Below are 18,864 nucleotides of genomic sequence, written 5' to 3'. Positions count from 1 at the left end.
AGCCTTAATGAAAACATCTATATTTTGTAATATTTCTGACAATATTAAGATTGGATTAAGATTGAAAAGATAGTCACTGGAACATTAGACAATGAGCACTAACTCTAACATAGTTTTAAAAAATCAATTTCATTTTAATTAAGGATTCCAGATCTTGAAGATGAACATAATTAGTGTTTTGTTTTATAGTCATTATATTTCCCAAGGGGTTTTCTGTAGCTAAGGCATATAATACACTTCCTATAGTTAGAGCAACATCTTCATATCTCATATACCTTCCATTTCCACTGTAAATGAAGAGGGTGGTTTAATGTGGGTTTAGAGTTCCATTTTAAATTTTAGAAATTTCCTTGGATTGTTTTCTAGTGTGATCAACTGGTTCCTGTACTTTTAAAAAAATGTGATTTTTGTAACCCTCTTCAAGGCAAGCTATTTAAAACAGAAATCTGTTTAATTTTTACTTTCTAAGATGAAAGACTGGTTTTAATGTTTCAGGTAACCTCTAGATAAAAATAATTAGAAAATCTGTCTATTGACACATTTCTAGTATAGAACTACATTTGGATTCACTGTCCCAACTCCTATTCACAATGGTAGGTTGGATTCCCAGAGGATGACTGAGTATTGCTATCTTCAAGGTTTTAGTAGTTACGAAATAATTCCCTACTCCCTCAATACTGGGACACTCTCTCCCTTTGCACTCGTGAAAGTGCCAGGGGAGAGTAGTCTCAAATTGAATGTACAATAGCAGTGAGGTACATATTTTAGAGAAAACTTATGGCTAAGAGATACTTCCTGATTCCTGGACCCAGAAGTCTTTTTTTCCTTTCATAGAATCCTTACAAGATTCTCTTTAGATGTAGCTTTTTGCTTAGCTTGGTGGATCAGTGCCTTCCTGGATTCTATAGCCAACATTTCTCTCCAACATGAGAGGTCATAATGCAGAAGATGCCACTGTCCCTATGGGGCCTGTCTTTCCACCTTTGTCTTCAAGTACTTCCTCTGTCATTGGCCACTGTCACTCTGGTGGAGTCTGCTATTGATTTTGGTTGCTGGTAGGAACTTTGATAGCTCCAATGCATCTGTTCATCTGTGCACTACCCTCTCAGGATACTCATGGACCTAACGGTTGTGAGACTCAAATGAAACAATACTAGGTTGTTGTGAGGCCCAAATGAGATAATATTTGTAAAGTACTTATCATCGTGCCTGCACGTGGTAGGTGCTTAATAAATGCTTGTTCTCTTCCCTTCCCCCCCTAACATCAGGAATAAACAAACACAAAAGAAACAGAGGGGACATGTCCACAGATGCATGGAAACTGGGTTTGGTGGTGGGGGTGGGGGTGGTAGGCAATCATCCTTCCCCCTACCCAGCAGCTCACAACAGTTTTGCCTCACCTGCTACCAGGAAGAAAAGAAGCAAAAGGGCCCAGTGGAGGGTCAGATCACTCCTTATACATGTATACTCAGTTCCACCTTGGCAGTTCATGAATCCTTAAGGCCTCCTAGCCAGCCAGAATATTCTTCATCACTACACATGCCCTGAATGATCAGGAAGGAAAAACCCAAGCTGACTCAAAGTCCCAGTGGGTTTTCATTGGCTAGTCCTTCCCACACCACTGAAAGAAACACTACCTTTTAATTTCCTTTCCTGATAATCCATTTGCCACTACTTTTTGACCAAGACCAGAGAAAACAGATACATTTCCTTACAAGCAGAGAGTGTGTACCAATTCTTTGAAGTTCAAACAGCAAGTATTAAGAGTAGCACCCTCACCAAGCAAAGGGTAGGTAAGTCCTTCATAATTTGAGGCATACCAGTTATTTTGTCTAAGCCATATATAAAGTTTCTATGCAGTAATTAATGTTCAAACACACATATCCATAGAGACATATGTATGGATATACTTAATTTGTATTTATACATGAGCATATAATAAATGCATTTATGCTTATATATGGTTCCTAAGTTTAAAAAATATGGTTTTATATGCCAGATAAAATGTTCATAAAGTGGCTAATGTTCACATATATACTTAGTTCTGTGTTTATATGAAGGAATATAATTTGTATTCTAAATTCATATATGAGCATATAATTTTATATGGTATGTGTACTATATATATATAGCTATATCGAGATATAAATATAAGTACACATGGTTCCTGAGTTTAAAAATTAATATAATTTTATTATTTGATACCAGATGAAGAATTTGTAGAGCACGTGTTCAGATATGTATGTATGTATGTGTAAACATGCATGCGTATTAACATTTACATTTATATATGTATTTCATATATGAATTGATCATGTATACACACACATCATACAAACACTTTATACCTCTCTACTTATGGTACAATTCAGCCACGCCAGTCTGTTTGCTGCTGCTTTTATTTAATACCCCTTTCCCCCTTTCTCTGTACAATGGAAGACTGGTTGTTTCCTATGCAAGAAATGTTCTCCCTCTTTACCTAGGACTCTTGGAAAATCTTAAATTTCCTGTAAGACTCAACTTCAGTGTCTGCTTCTACATGAGGCCTTTCATAATCACAGCTGATAGTGCCTTCCCTGCAGCCCCCAAGGTTATAATGCATCTGATGTGTGTGTGTGTGTGTGTGTGTGTAGTGTAGTGTACCCATTTTCAGTTACACAGATGTTTTATCTCCCCAGTAGAATGTGAGTCCCTTGAAACCATGAATTCCTTCACTTCTGTATTTGTATTTCTAGCACCTACCTACCTACCTGTCTGTCTTTCTGTCTATCTATCTATCTATCTGAACATTAGCTACTGTACAAATAATTTATCTGGTTTAGATGAAATAATTAGTATAGCTCAAAATATGAAGAACTGACATAACCTTTGCCATTTCTATCACCATCTAGGAATGTTTTTGAGTTCTCAATTGTTTTTGGATTTTCAGGTATAAATAAGAACAATGTAATAAATTTTATACTGTCCAGTATTTACCTCTAAGTAGAATTCAAAACTTTATTTGGCTTAGATCCAAAAGTTGAACTAATATTAGCCCATAGGCTACTTCTTCCCTGGCAGCACTGTGCTAAGCAAGCTTCATGAGGTTGTTACTGTTAATAGTGGGCAGCTAGGTGGCACAGTGGATAAAGTACTGGCCCTGAAGTTGGGAAGACCTGAGTTCAAATCTCCCCTCAGACACTTATTAGCTGTGTAACCCTGGCCTTAAAATATCTGGGGCCGGGGTGGCTAGGTGGCGCAGTGGATAGAGCACCGGCCCTGGAGTCAGGAGTACCTGAGTTCAAATCTGGCCTCAGACACTTAACACTTACTAGCTGTGTGACCCTGGGCAAGTCACTTAACCCCAATTGCCTCACTAAAAAAAAAATATCTGGGGCCATCTCTAGTCATCTTGAAATATATCTTGCCACTGGACCCAGATGGCTCTGGAGGAGTGAGATTGGTGACCTTACACAGCCCTTCCTCACTTTAAATCCAATTCAGTGCAAGTCATGACATCACCTCATGTCATGGTCCTCTTTGGGAATGAAGGACAAACAACAACTGTTAATAGTTATTATGTGTGAAATTTAAAGAATTCAAATACATTCCTTGCACCTGAAAGGAAATTTGTCTGTTTCCTCTGGTTTGGCACAACAGTGTGGCAGGTTCTTAATAGATCTGGAAGAAGGGGAAGGATTTCTTTCCTGAAATAGGTCAATAGGAACATTTTCTAATTGCTTTTTTTGCGGGTGAAAGTTTCTATAGCTAGATAGATGGAGGTCCACAAACATATAGCTATATCTACATATATCTATCTATATATTCATACACATGGATGTAGACATGTAAGAGATTGAATGGAAGTGATTAAAGTGAGTATAGATGCTATGCTTTATCTTTATATATCTCTATTATCTATCTATATGATCTTATTCCATTTAAGCCTTCATTGTTGAGTCAACTTCACCTTTCCTCCACTCTCCAAAAAACTCAGATATTGCAATACTTGTAGGAAAATGCTCTATCTTACTCTTCTGAGCTCAGTTATTTCCATTCTTGCCTCTTTTTTCCTTAGAACTGTTTTTTTTCCGTAGAACTCTTTTTTTCCCTTAAGCACTTTTCTAAGTCTCTTAGTACAAATTTCCCTGAAAACTTTGGCTCTTACCTTTTGGAATATGACTGGCTGTATCTTTGAGAGATTTTCATTTTCCCTCATGGCGATTCAATCCCAGGGGAAAGAGTGAGAAAATGACAAAAATGGTCTAAAAGTGGAATCACAAATACATTCTGCAGTATTTCTAGCCCACGGGGCAATGGGGGTTAAGTGACTTGCCCAGGGTCACCCAGCTAGTAAGTGTCAAGTGTCTGACGCCAGATTTGAACTCAGGTCCTCCTGAATCCAGGGCTGGTAATTTATCCACTGTGCCACCTAGCTGCCTCTACTTCATAGATTCTTAAGTGCTCTACAAAAGCAATGGGCTAAGGATGTTGATATATTTAGGAGGTCCCCAGTAAATATGAGTGTAATGAATAAATTAACTGTATATTTTTATTTATTGATATTTATTACCTATACAGCTATAAAGAAAGCCCATCACACTGTTATTCAGTGTATTTGGACCTTATCAATAGCTGATTTGATTATGCAATTAAGATAAAAGCCTTAAAAATTACTTTGCATCTTCTCTACAAAAGCAGTGGTTCATTTATTTTAATATGTCAACATATCATATATGTATATATAAAAATCCAGTGCACTAAAGAAAATATGCAAATAAAAAGTATCATAGTTGGTTTTGAGGATGAAATAGAGAATTAAAATGGATTTATGTCATTTTTTTATTCACCAAAATTTGACCAAAGTCTCTGAATTAAATTCTGAAGGAACAAATATGTTTCATCAATGTGATGGGCTTATTTTGTCATTTAAAAATAATCTGATGACAATTTTATCTTTGGCCTTTTGGGTTTTTTTTTTTTTAATGAGTCAATTGGGGTTAAGTGACTTGCCCAGGGTCACACAGCTAGTAAGTGTTAAGTGTCTGAGGCCGGATTTGAACTCAGGTACTCCTGACTCCAGGGACAGTGCTCTATCCACTGCGCCACCTAGCTGCCCCTGGCCTTTTGTTTTGCAGAAAAACAGAACTAAGTTCTTTACTGTCTTTTAAAAGGCGTGAAGGTGATATTGAGAGATAGTATTCTTGCCAGGCAACTATATATATATATGTGTGTGTGTGTGTGTGTGTATACAAATATAAATTTTCTGGGGAAAATATATCATTATATTTAAAGTTTTGAAGTATACAATGAAACTTCTTCAAGGAATTATTATTTCATCTTGTATGGGTATTCCCAATGATGATTCAGATCATAGCCTCTCTAAGATTTTTTGTAGTATGTGTGTACACAAATATATATACATATATACACAAATACACACACATTTATAAAATTTGGTGTGTGTATATATATATATGTACCACATATATGCCAGATTATATTTATATCAGATTATTCTCTCTCTCTCTTTCTCTCTCTCTCTCTCACACACACACACACACACACACACACACACACACACACACATCTATCTATCTCAGCTATCCAGTCCTCCAGGGATGAATCACTCTTGGACTTATACTAGTATTTATTGTATGTATAGATATACATAAATTACATTTCTTGGCCTGTACTTACTTTTCTAGTTTGTTAGGAGATGTCAGAGCTTATTTACCACTGAGATAACCTTCAAGAATCCAGGGTCGGGGCAGCTAGGTGGCACAGTAGATAGAGCACCGGCCCTGGATTCAGGAGTACCTGAGTTCAAATCCAGTCTCAGACACTTAACACTTACTAGCTGTGTGACCCTGGGCAAGTCACTTACCCCCAATTGCCTCACAAAAAAAAAAAAGAAGAAGAATCCAGGGTCACTTCTATGCCACAGTGAGACATTATGGAGGATGCATTACAGTATGGTTATACATTCAGCATGGTTAAAGGTTGACCTATTACAAAATTTAGGTATATCAATAGTACTGAGTAATGTTATCTAATCACAGTAGCCTGAAACAAATTAGTATGACTTCCAAGAGCTTACCTCACTATTAGACTTTAGGGGTAATTTGATTCAGTTTATTATAAAATGAAATCAAGTTCAATGTGACAATTTTTATCATTCTGAAGTGAAACTTTGAGATTACTCTATGTAAATATGAAAGGTTAGAATTCTACTTATAGTTTTTAGCTATGGTCTAAGCTTCATTATATCACATATTGTGATTATAAATTTAAAGGCCAAAAATTCTTTGGAAATACATGTTTTCTTTGTTCTTTTAAAGAATATTTTAGAATTTTTATCCTTTATGTCTTTGACTAGGTCAATTAATATAAGACTAGCAACTACCAATGATGTCCCTGGTGTTGAAAGTCTCATCAGAACACTTAATCTGAATCAAAGCATAATGGAGGATTTTAAAAAATATAATATAGCTCGAAGAGATCCAGTAAGTACATAATTAGCAGAATTGATTATTTTATTTTACAATATGGTGCCACTTTCTTTTCCTGGGTAATGCATGCTCATTGGCAAAGGAGAACAGTAAATATGCTTTTCATTTTAACATTGTTTACTTAAATACAGTGATGCTAACTTGCCCACACACTAGAAATGTTAGCTGCTGTATCTTGCATCTTAAGGTGGCCTTTGATAGTTTTGTACCTGAAATTGTCTCCTTGTTATCTTTTATACAAGCACCCATGCAATAAATTCCTGCTTGAGGTTAGTTCCAGGAAAAATTTCAGATCTGCCAGTGAATTCATATACTTTCTATTGCTAGGAAATGTAAACTATGTAATGTAGGATTTTTTTTCATTTTGCCATAGATTCCAGGAAACTTAGAACCAAATTGAGTGCCCAGATGTGGTAATCTCCTGGTCTCAGGTGCTTGATAGGGTCTTCTTCATCTAATTCCTTTAAATAGTTTTGCCTCTTCATTCTTAATTATCTTCCTTTGCACCGTATTTTATCTGTCTCAAGGCCGCTGGGAAGGAAGAATGCAAGGCACATATGTTGAAGAAAGCAGTATACACATAACACGACTAACCCAACATCCATAGAAAACATGGCTTGTGTTATTTTACCATGTAATGAATTACATTGATCCATTCATAATCTCTTATCTGGTCCCTTTTATAGCATTTATGAAATATCAGCATCTGAACTATTTTTCTGGATGAAAGCGACTAACTTTTATTGGAATCAAACTGACAGTTTGTGTCTCAGCCCAATAACCCAGCTTATTTAGCTGAATTCACTGGCCTAATTTAAAATAACATATAGAATGTTATAACGTTCTCCTTTTAGCATAGTGCTTAGTGGCACCACACTGTGCCACATTTGGATTATAATTTATTCAAGAATATAAAGTCAGTTTTTAGTGTAGGGAATAAGGGCGGTCTTGTGCTGACCAGAAAACATTCAGAATTTTTGTTTGTTTGTTTGTTTGTTTATGTTACTGACAGTCAAAAATGTGGGCCAGGAGGAGGGAAGGTCTCTGACCTTCCTTGCCTGCCTTTCTTCTTGCTAAGATTTCTTTGCTCTGCAGTGGGACGATTTTAGTGGTGGAGTGGATTCTGTAGCCCCAGCCTCAAAACAGTTTTTAGGGCATTTAGGTATAGTGGATAGAGTGTTAGACTTGGAATCAGGGATACCGGAGTTCAAATCCAGCCTCAGACAATAACTAGCTGCATGATCCTGGGCAAATAGCATAACCTCAGTGTTCCTCAGCTTCCTTTTCTCTGAAATGGGGATGATAATAATAGCACCTACCTCCCAGGATTGTTCTGAGGATCACATGAGATAATTGTTTATAGCACTCTGCAAATTGTAAAGACCAATATAAATGCCACCTGCTATTATTGGTTGTTTAATTTTGGGCGGTGCAGTAGGACTTACACAATGGGGTTTTATGGACACAGGATCCCAATAAGGGGTTAAAGGAGAGTTGCAAGAAACTTTAAAAGCCTAAAGGAGATAACTGTTACGAAAAAGAGACTTCACATCAGTACCAGAGGCAGTCAAAAGAATAGCCTTAATCTGGGGCAGCTAGGTAGCTCAGTGGATAAAGTACCAGTCCTGGATTCAGGAGGACCTGAGTTCAAATCCGGCCTTAGATACTTGACACTAGCTGTGTGACCCTGGGAAAGTCACTTAACCCTCATTGCCCTGCAAAAAAAAAAAAAAAGGAAAGAAAAGAAAAGAAAAGCCATAATCTTCACCTGGGCCACTCTAGGTTTTGTTCAGTTGTTTTTATCTAGTTGTGCTTAAAGAACTCATCTTTTCTTAGTCAGTAAGTTAGCATTTACTAAGCATTTACTATATAGCAGGTATTGTGCTAGGCTTTGGGGACACAACGAAAGGCAGAAAGTTCCTGCTTTCCAGGAGCACACAGTCTAATCAGGGAGACAACATGCAAACAACTATGTACAAACAATATTCTGGATAAATTGGAAATAATCAATAGAATGAAGGGACTAGAACTAAGGTGGAGGAGGAAAGACTTCTCACAGAATGTGAGACTTTAACTAAGACTTGAAGGAATCCAGGAAATCATGGAGGTAGAGAGGAAGAGGGAGAGAATTCCAAGCATGATGGCCATCCAGTGAAAATATCTCTGGAATCAGAAAATATGGATTGTGTGTTAGGACCAGCAAGGAAACTGATGCCAGTAGATGTAGAATGTGTGTGAGGGGGGCAGCTAGGTGGCGCAGTGGATAAAGCACCGGTCCTGGATTCAGGAGGACCTGAGTTCAAATGCGGCCTCAGACACTTGACACTTACTAGCTGTGTGACCCTGGGCAAGTCACTTAACCCCCATTGCCTGCAATAAATAAATAAATAAATAAAATAAAATAAAAAAAAAAGAATGTGTGTGAGGGGTGGGTGGCAGGAAAGGGATAAGGTATAAGAAGCCAGGAGAGGTAGGGAGGCTCAGGTTATGAAGGGCTTTAAAAGTCAAACAGAGAGCTTTATTTATTTATTTATTTTTGCTTGTTTGTTTGTTTTGCGGGGCAATGGGGGTTAAGTGACTTGCCCAGGGTCACATAGCTAGTAAGTGTCAAGTGTCTGAAGCCGCATTTGAACTCAGGGCCTCCTGAATCCAGGGCTGGTGCTCTATCCATTGCGCCACCTGGCTTCCCCAAGCTTTATATTTGATCCTAGAGGTAACATGAAGCCATTGGAGTTTATTGAAGAGGAGTGAGGAGGGAGTGACACGGTCAGATTTGCCCTTTAGGAAGTTCAGTTTGACAGCTGAGTGGAGTGGAAAGTGACTTGAGGTATGAAGAACATCCCCAGGCTATGGCTATATCCAGGCATGAGGTGATAAGGGTCTACAGCTTGATTGTGGCATTGTCAGAGGAGAGAGGGGAGTATATAGGAGAGATATTACGAAGATAGAAATGACACGATGACAACTTGTTGCATGTGAGGGCTGAGAGGGATAATTTAAGGATCACACCTAGGTTGGAAGCCTGGGTGACTGGGAACACAGTGGTGTTCTATATAGTAATAAGGAAAAAAAGGGAGGGTTTGGCAGGTAAAGATAATGAGTTCAATTTTTTGATGTGTTGAATTTAAGATGTCCATTTGACATTCAGTGTGAGATGTCCAAATCATAGTTGAAGATGTGAGTCTAGAAGTCAGGAGAGAGGTTAAGGCCGGATAAGTAGATTTGAGAATCAAGATCATTGAATCCATGTGAACGGATGAGATCACCGAGTGAAACAGTATAGAGGAAGAAGAGGTCCCAGAATAGAACCTTCATGGACACCCATGGTTAATGGGCATGACCTAGATGAAGATCCTGCAAGGAAGACCAAGACAGAGTGGTCAGAGAGGTGGGAAGAGAACCAGGAGAGAGCAGTGTCATGAAGCCTTCATGATCAATGCCATGAAAATATGAAGACTATACTTCCTTATAGAAAGGCCTGAGGAGCCAAAGCCAAGATGCCAAAGTTATTGTCCTCAATACCCACATTGCCTCTACACTTTAAGACTATAGCCATCCAATGCGAGACCTTGTTGTCTCTCTCTCTTTTTTTTTTTTTTGGTGAGGCAATTGGGGTTAAGTGACTTGCCCAGGGTCACACAGCTAGTAAGTATCAAGTGTCTGAGGCCAGATTTGAACTCAGGTACTCCTGAATCCAGGGCCGGTGCTTTACCACTGCGCCATCTAGCTGCCCCTTGTTGTCTCTTTATATTCACATTAGAGTAGATCAAACAGTGTCAGAGATTTCAACACCATTAACAGATTTCATAAGGTCATCTAATTTATGCTGTTGCTGTTAAGCTAAGGTAAGGCAATATCTCCATTTTACAGATGAAGCAGCTGAGATTGAGAGAAATTGCAGTCACTTAGCTATGAAGTGGAGGAAGGAAGGAGACAGGTTTAAACCTAAGTTGCCTTCTAATAAATATTTTTTCTGATGCACTATGCCAGCAAGTGCTTTCTTTTCCCCCCATAACAATGAAGATAAGTTTACACTAGGTAGAGAAATGTAAGCCTGGCTAATTGCCCTAAAAAGCTTTTCATTTCTCTTAAAGGTATTAAGAAGAGAGCATCACATATGGTTCTACCCTATTCATGAAGGTGCCTCATCAATATTTATGATATTCAATTAGAGTAAATCTTCTGGCTCTGAGGATTCTTACTCCCCTTCCCTAATGTTTTTTTTTGTTTGTTTGTTTGTTTTGGGTTTTTTTTGCTTTTGCAGGGCAATGAGGGTTAAATGACTTACCCAGCTAGTAAGTGTCAAGTATCTGAGGCTGGATTTGAACTCAGGTCCTCCTGAATCCAGGGCCGGTGCTTTATCCACTGCACCACCTAGCTGCCCCCTAACAGGTTCTTGAATGAATAATTTTAGTCTAAGTCCAAGACTGATCACTGGTTAAAGCATTGCTAGGAATTAAAACAGTTTATTATTAACTAATAATAAAAAAGTAAAAACCTAACAACTTAACCCATCAACTTATGTTTTCAGAATGGGACAACAGTACAGACATTTGTTGCTGAAGTTATGAATCAGATAGTTGGCGTTTCAGTCATCAGAAGTGAAATGGTAAATATTTTAAATTTTTTATTCATTTGCCTGATTATTATTTTTAACATGAATCAACACAAAGAGGTAATGAGATTATACCTTTCCAAGTTTTGTTTTGAATCTAATGTGAATAGGTATAGTGAATAGGTATTTCTTAGGTATATAAATTATTATTTGCTTATTTCTAATGTTTATAAATTGGGCATCCTTCAAATCTCCTTTTTTTTGAGGCAATTGGGGTTAAGTGACTTGCCCAGGGTCACACAGCTAGTAAGTGTCAAGTGTTTGAGGCCGGATTTGAACTCAGGTACTCCTGACTCCAGGGCCGGTGCTCTATCCACTGTGCCACCTAGCTGCCCCTCAAATCTCCTTTTAAAAAAATTAATAAAAATGTGTTAGCCCCATTCCTATTACAAATTTCAATAAAATGCTTAAAATAAACTTAGTAATTTGAAAAAAGGTGGGGTATGGTATTGAAGCAAACAAAAAATGTGTCCTGTCTGAACTAGATTTAGAATGTAGCAGACTGGGGCAGTGCCCTAAGCCTGCACAGGAAAGGGAAGGCCAAGGTTGCTGAAAACAATCTGAGCACCTTTACATTTTTGTCCAGGGCCATCCCTACTGAATGCAGAGTAATTCAGTTTACTTGCATTCTTTACTCCACCCCCTCACCCCCAACCTGCCCCTGCCTTTTTAGTTATGTTGAAAAAGATTGAACTGTAGGAAATAACAAGAAGCACATCACAGATGAATAGCCAAGTGATTAAAATGATAAGTACACATTGGTATGAAGAAATACAGGTAGATTTTTTCCAATTAACATTCCATCTCACATTCCCTCACACCTTTTCTCTACATTTTGGGCATGTCTGCCACACATGCCAATGGAACAAGTCAAACACCTAATGAAAACACAGAACATTTGACTCCTCTCTAAGTGAGTGCACTTCTGGCAAAGAAAACTGTATATGTGGTTGCTGAACCGTTACCTTGTTTTCTCTTAGCACAATTAATATAGATGAGTCCCTTGTTCCCAGTGACTTCAGAAAAGGCTTGATGAAAAGACCAGATAAAAGGAGACAAAGGGTAGGGATCAGAATTAGGCCAATCAAAACAAGGTTAATTGGTTGTATGTACTTCAAGGATCTGTGATTTTTGTCATGTGGATACTAGCTCCAAAATACATAGGTTGTAACTCCCTTCATTTGGGGGAGTTGCTTTGGCCCCCAAATTCACCTCTCTCTGACCAACTGGTAGAAAGCTTCTCTGAGGTTATCTAGAGTGCTGCTTGGACAGCTGACATGCGATCTTCCTCAGGCCCCTGCCCAAAGCCTTCCTCGCTTGGGAGAACCTGCCAGAGCTTGTCTTCTCCAGGTACAGTCTTTGAGGAGCCAGGATTGCTTCCAGCCCACACGAGATATCAGAGTAGGACTTGAGTGGAGGTGTATGTGCTGAAGGACATACCAAATGTTTTCTGAAAATATGTATGGACTCTGACTAGTCATAACAAATTCACATCTCAACTGAAAGTCTATAAAATGTTATCAGAGATTCTCAACTCATGTCTCAGAAAGGTAAAAAAATGTTTGAGGATCAGACCGATGTATGTAGATATTAGTCATGCATGTATCTATACACAAAGATCCACAGAAGCAGACACAGACAGATTAGACAGAGTAGAGTAGTAGATACAAGGGTGGTTTGGCGGTCAGAAAGACCTGGGTTCAAGTCCTGAACATAATGCAGGCAGACTGTGCAACCCTAGTCAAGTCACTTAAATCACACCCATTGTCCTAATCTCTGAGAGTAGAAGTTGCCTGGCAGGTGCTGATCTGCAATGACAGATGGAATTTCCTCACCAGGAATTCAACAGGACAAGTATCTACAGGCACACCTTAGAGATGCTGTGGGTTCAGTTCCAGCCCTGTGTAAGAAAGCAAATATTGCCATAAATCAAGTCACATGAATTTTTTATTTCCCAGTATACATAAAAATATATTTACATTATACTGTGTTCTATTAAGTTATAATAGCATCATGTCTAAAAAATGTACATACCGTTTTTAAAAATACTTTATTGCTAAAAAAAAATGCTAACCATCACCTGAACCTTCAGCATCATAATCTTTTGGTTGGCAGAGGATTTTACTTCCAGCTTGATGGCTGCTGACTGATCAGGATGGTGGTTGCCGAATGGTGAGGTGGCTGGAGCAATTTCTTAAAATGAGACAACAATGAAGTTTGTTGCATTGATTGGCTCCTCCTTTCACGTGAATACTTAGAGGCCATTGTAGGGTTATTAATTGGTCTGATTTCAATATTGTTATGTCTCAGGGAATAAGCAGGCCAGAGGAGAGGAAGAGAGACAGGGGAACAGCTGGTAGGTGGAGCAGTTAGAACATACAACATTTATCAGTTACATTTTCTGTCTTATATGGGCACTAATAACATCAAAGATCACAGACCACCATAACAGATGAAATAATAATAAAAAAGTTTGAGATATTGCAAGAATTACCAAATTGTGACACAGAGACACAATGTGAGCACTTGTTGTTGGGAAAATGGTGCCAATAGACTTGCTGACGCCAGGTTGCCACAAACCTTCGATTTGTTAAAAAACAAAATCAAAACATAATTATCTGTGAAGTGCAATAAAGCAAAGCACAATAAAACAAGGTATGCCTTTATTTATTTTTCCAGATCTGTGATTTCAGTGGGTAAGGAAGGAAACTCCTTATGCCCATACATATCAACAACTGTGCTGCAAGTTATCGTTTTATGTAGCTTTCTCTGTGTCAGAGGCCAGAACTGAAACCAGGCCTTCTGATGCTGAGGCCAACCCTCTTATTTATTACACAATATTGCTTCTCTACATAGAAACAGATAACTACAGACAATTTAACATAATTTTACAGAAACTTCCGATAGAATGTTTCAATGAAATAATGTTTGAATTGGTTGGTTTGTTTTGGCCATAACTGAGGTGATTTCCTGAATATTAGCTTTTTTAGAAACTAATCTAGACAATTTCCATGACTTCTTGATCCAATCCTTGAAGATTGTATGCACCTTGTCTTTGATGAAACACATATGTATGTCTTTCCTGACTGGAATTTCATAACTGTTAATGAACCATATTACTTCAGTATTATTGGGTTTTCAAATTTTTTAAATCATCATTTAGGGTCCAAAATACTATTGATGAACTTCTCCCTACCTGGCTAAGTCATAATGATGCATTGTTGTAACAAAGTTTAGTAAATGACCAGTAATTCTCAGAGGATAACACAAATATAGAAAATATACTTTTGATTTTATTTATTTTAAAAACTAAACATTGGGTCAAGAAAGAGAAGATTAGTTTTCTCACTTCAGTAATTAAGATATACCAAAGCACAGAAACATACGTATTTGCCACAGAATAGTAGTTTAGAGCACTGCTTAAAAATCATTTTTTCTTCTGTTTTCTAGGATATAGAGTACATACGTTCACATTATAACATTGAAGATTTTATTTACTATAGTCATCACCAACGAGAAGAGCATGGCCACATGCATCATTTTGTTTTAAATCCCATATTCCAGCACTATACAAAATATTTTCTGAAGGAGATCCTTCGTTTAAGCTTTAAATCCTGTCTCTACTATCTAATCTACCCACAATCCAGGGAAGGCAAGGTAAAAGAAATCTGATGTGGCTTTATTCACTTATTTCCCAACATATTCCATGGTCTTTACTCCTAATATCCTTTCCTCCCTCCTTCTCAATTAATCTGTCTGCCCCCTGTATTTTCATGACACTGTACTGATTGAAATTTAAAAGGTTATCTATATTTTGATACTTTTATTACACAACATTAAAATTAAAGAATATTTTTGAATTATAAAGTGATACCCAAAACAATCAGAACCAACAATAGGTTGACAAAACACAGACCAAAAACTATATAGAGATTGGTGCCAGATTATATCTTAAGGTATATTTGTGCAATATCAAAATCATACTGTCATTTTTCTCACAATAATAAGTTGTTCCAAAATAGCCATTTTTGTATGCCTAATATACTCACAAAGTTTCCTAACTCCAACTTTTGTGACAATGTAAAAAAACCATTGTGAACATATATATAATATATATGTATGTGTAGTGTGTTTATGTCTATATACATACATACTATGCACATATCACACAAACGCACGCACCATATATATTTGTCTTTTCTTTTAGTTCTGTGGTCTTACTACATAAGATATTCTGTTTTGCCAAACATAGCCTTTGTCTTTCCTGTAGTGTTGATTTGAATTGGCTATGTGGATCAGTGAAACATCAGCCTCAGTGATGAAAGTTAATATATTAGAGTTCATTTTGGATCCAAATATATATTAGACCAGGTTCTGATTGAATGAAATTGTTGAGTTTCTTCTTAAAAGTCAAAGCGAATCAAAATAAATTGAAATGATATCATTTAGGAACCCTAAAATTATATAAAAGTGTATGAATATACATATATAACAATGAATTTGAGATTGTTTATAATCGATGGATTTATTCTTTTTTTGGGGAATGATGAGATAAGGGGAATAGATTCAATAGGAAAAGTCTTTTGGTGTGAGTTAGAACTGACAATTGGATTATTTCCCCTAATCATGGAAATGAAAATAACTCCAATAATCCCCAAAGGATCCAGATTTTAATTTGGGGAGACAAGGAACCCTCGACCATGGAATTTTCTTTTACTTCCTTCTTTAATACTAGTTTGGTGACCTTCAAGATGTAATGGTAAATTATTTTATTCACAGTGTTGCCTGCATGTTGTGTATGCATTAGTAATAATAAGAAAAAATAGTATTTGGGGCACTTAGCTTAATATTTATATTAGCTTAAAATACAGGATTAAGAGTCCTTTAAGACTAATCATATATGCATGTATATAACATATGGTTATGGGTTTTGATAAATATTTATTATTCACTTTTTATTCTAGTGTGTACTTGTGTAGATTCAAGTAAAAATGAAGCCTGGAGACAATTGTCCAGTTAACTCAGATAAAAACAACAAACTGCTCTGTCCAAAATATCCAAGTAATCAAAACAAGATCATTTTAATTTATTGTGGCTGACTTATCTGGATGGTTTAATCCATGTTTTATTGTATTATACATGTTTTACAAACTTAACTAAGATTATTTTACAAAAGAAATTTTGGGGTTGTCCTATAAGCCCAGTGGAAATTGAGTTTAAAAGCCTGTGGTGAAGGGGCAGCTAGGTGGCACAGTGGTAGCACTGGCCCTGGAGTCAGGAGGACCTGAGTTCAAATCCAGCATCAGACACTTGACACTTACTAGCTGTGTGACCTTGGGCAAGTCACTTAACTCCAATTGCTTCACTAAAAAAAAAAAGCCTGTGGTGATTATGATGACTACAATCTATATAACTATATTAAGAATCACTAATTTTTAGCAAATCAGGTATATAATATTTGAAACATCACTTATGAAATAATTAAAACTCTTGGTTTCAGAGCTTACATTAAACAAACACTTCATTAGGGGTTTTAGACCTATTTATTTTATCAACCTAAATATTTAGGTTTAAATGGTTACAAAATTCTGGAGATCATTTCAGAAAATTCTCTGAGGAAATGTGAAAGAAATAGAAATCATAGAATCTAAGTTAAAAGAGATCTCAAAGGCTGTCAAATCCAGCTCATGTCTAAATCAGAATTACAAAAAATAAAAAACCAAGAAAACAAAAAAACCCCCAAAACACCTAATGAGTTGTCTTACAGATTTTGCTTGCAGTCATACAGGATAGGGATCCCAACATCTCCCTTGGGTCTAATACTTAGAAACTTTTTCTTTACATTACGCCTAAATTTATTTCTTTGTATCTTTCACCTGTCGCTCCCAGTTCTGCCCCTTGGAGAAAAGCAGAATAAGTTGAATTCCTCTTCAATGTGGTAGACCTTCAAATGTTTGAAGATAGCCATTATTTTCCCCATAAGAATTCTCTTCTTCAGAATAGACACCCCGTTCCACATCCTTGCTCCTCCTTTCTGAACACTCCTAAGGGGTGGCAGCTATCACAGTACACAGTACTCCAGCCTTGGTCTGACCAGAGGTTCTTCCCTCACTAGTCTTGGACTATAAGATTTCTTCAGTTCTTTTAATTCTAACACTATTTACTCATGATAAACTTGTAGTTCCCATTTTAACATGTGCAGTTCCCTAAGACCCCAGGATCTTTTCCCGCTGAACTACTATTTAGCCATGTCTCCTTGTGAAGTTCATTTTTCAAACTCGAGTTATAAAAAACTTTTCATTTCTCCCTTTTAAATTTCATCTAATCAGGGCTGGCCCAATGTCCTAACTTGTCAAGCTCTCTTTTGTATTTTTATTCTGTCATCCAACATACCAACAGCCATTCCTAGCTCTGCATTATCTACAAATTTGAAAAGTATGTGATCTTGGCATACCTTCTAGCTATTATTATTATTATTATTATTCTAGCTATTATTATTACTAATTTTTATTACCTGTGAGGTAGGTCTCCTCACTCTGCTGACAAACATCCTAGAAAGGGCTCTTTTACCATATCTCTAGATATCTGGCATTTGAACTTCTTAATAGCATTTTTTGTTTTCTGATCCAGTTCAAAGATCATTGTCCCTTTCCTAGCAGGAAAGAGCCTAGCAGGGAAGAACTTAAGACTGAGACTCATGGCCACCCAGCCGGGAAACTCCTCAGAAGTTAGAAGCTCGCTTGAGCAAGCCTTTGATTCTATATAATGCTGGTTTTGTGCCAGGATCCGTGCTGGAGCTAACCTCCATTGGTACCCAAGGATGGCCCGGGCTACTGTTGAGGCTAGGGATAAGTGCTGTGGCCAACATGATGACATATATTCTCTTGGGAAAACAGTGCAGAAAGGACTGCTATATCTTTAGAATAAAGTAGGAGAAAAACAAAGCAAAGCAACAAGAATTTATTAAGGGCTTGCTACATGTCAGATGCCAAACTAAGCATTGTAGATAAAAATATAAGCAAAAAGATAGTTCCTGGCCTCAAGAAACTTATAATCTAATGGAAGGGGAAAGACAATACACCAAGGGGCGCTGAAAAGGCTGGAGGATAGAAGGCAAATCTGCTTCCCCCAGGGTGAGGGATATGGTGTTGAAATCTGGAGAGTCATAAGCAGAAGTAGGAGGGGAATGAAGGATGGTTGAACTGGGCTTCTCTCTAAATTGGAAGCCCTGAGAAGAACTCACCAATGGAAGAAGAGGGTTGGCATGGGGGAAGGATGTTAGAGCTGAAGTGTAGAAAGGCAGAGGCAGATCTGGAAGGGACAGCCTATTACCCTTGGCCAAATGGAAGCCTTGAGAGGAACTCAACCAGTGATATAGGGGCTAGAAATAAATAAGAAAACAAAATGAGCTGAAAAGCTCTACCTCCTCTCCATCATCAGTTTTCATTATTCCATTGACCTAAAGCAGTGGTTCTACCCTACTTTGATCCTCTTCTTTTTCCCCAAGTTATAGCTTAAAAATTAATTTTTTTCCTTAACTGTGTTTTCTTCAACCTCAGTTCATTTTGAAATTGAGTGTTCTAGCCACTTTTTAATAAGACTGTATGCCATATATTTTATATTTATCCTTTAATATATTGTATATATTATGATTTACAAAATTTAAAGCTCTATAGAAGTGAGCCCTATTATTCTTGTTCTTCTCTTTCATTGACAGGCACATGGACTAGTGGATAGAGAATCAGGAAGGCCAGGGTA

The 18,864-nt window shown here is 37.3% G+C and overlaps 1 protein-coding gene across 1 annotated transcript in view; it reads left to right on the top strand.

Moving 5' to 3' along the window:
* Nucleotides 1-18,864, top strand: part of CFAP61 (cilia and flagella associated protein 61) — a 354,788-nt gene that overhangs the window by 115,400 nt on the left and 220,524 nt on the right. The window contains exons 14-16 of the mRNA XM_043987819.1: nt 6,359-6,485; nt 11,023-11,100; nt 14,557-14,763. Of these exons, the coding sequence (XP_043843754.1) occupies nt 6,359-6,485; nt 11,023-11,100; nt 14,557-14,763 (412 nt within the window). The remainder of the gene's footprint in view (nt 1-6,358; nt 6,486-11,022; nt 11,101-14,556; nt 14,764-18,864) is intronic.

The sequence above is a fragment of the Dromiciops gliroides genome, chromosome 2 (assembly GCF_019393635.1).
Source record: "Dromiciops gliroides isolate mDroGli1 chromosome 2, mDroGli1.pri, whole genome shotgun sequence".
In the NCBI taxonomy this organism is placed as follows: domain Eukaryota; kingdom Metazoa; phylum Chordata; class Mammalia; order Microbiotheria; family Microbiotheriidae; genus Dromiciops; species Dromiciops gliroides.
This window is presented reverse-complemented; position numbering and strand designations above follow the sequence as displayed.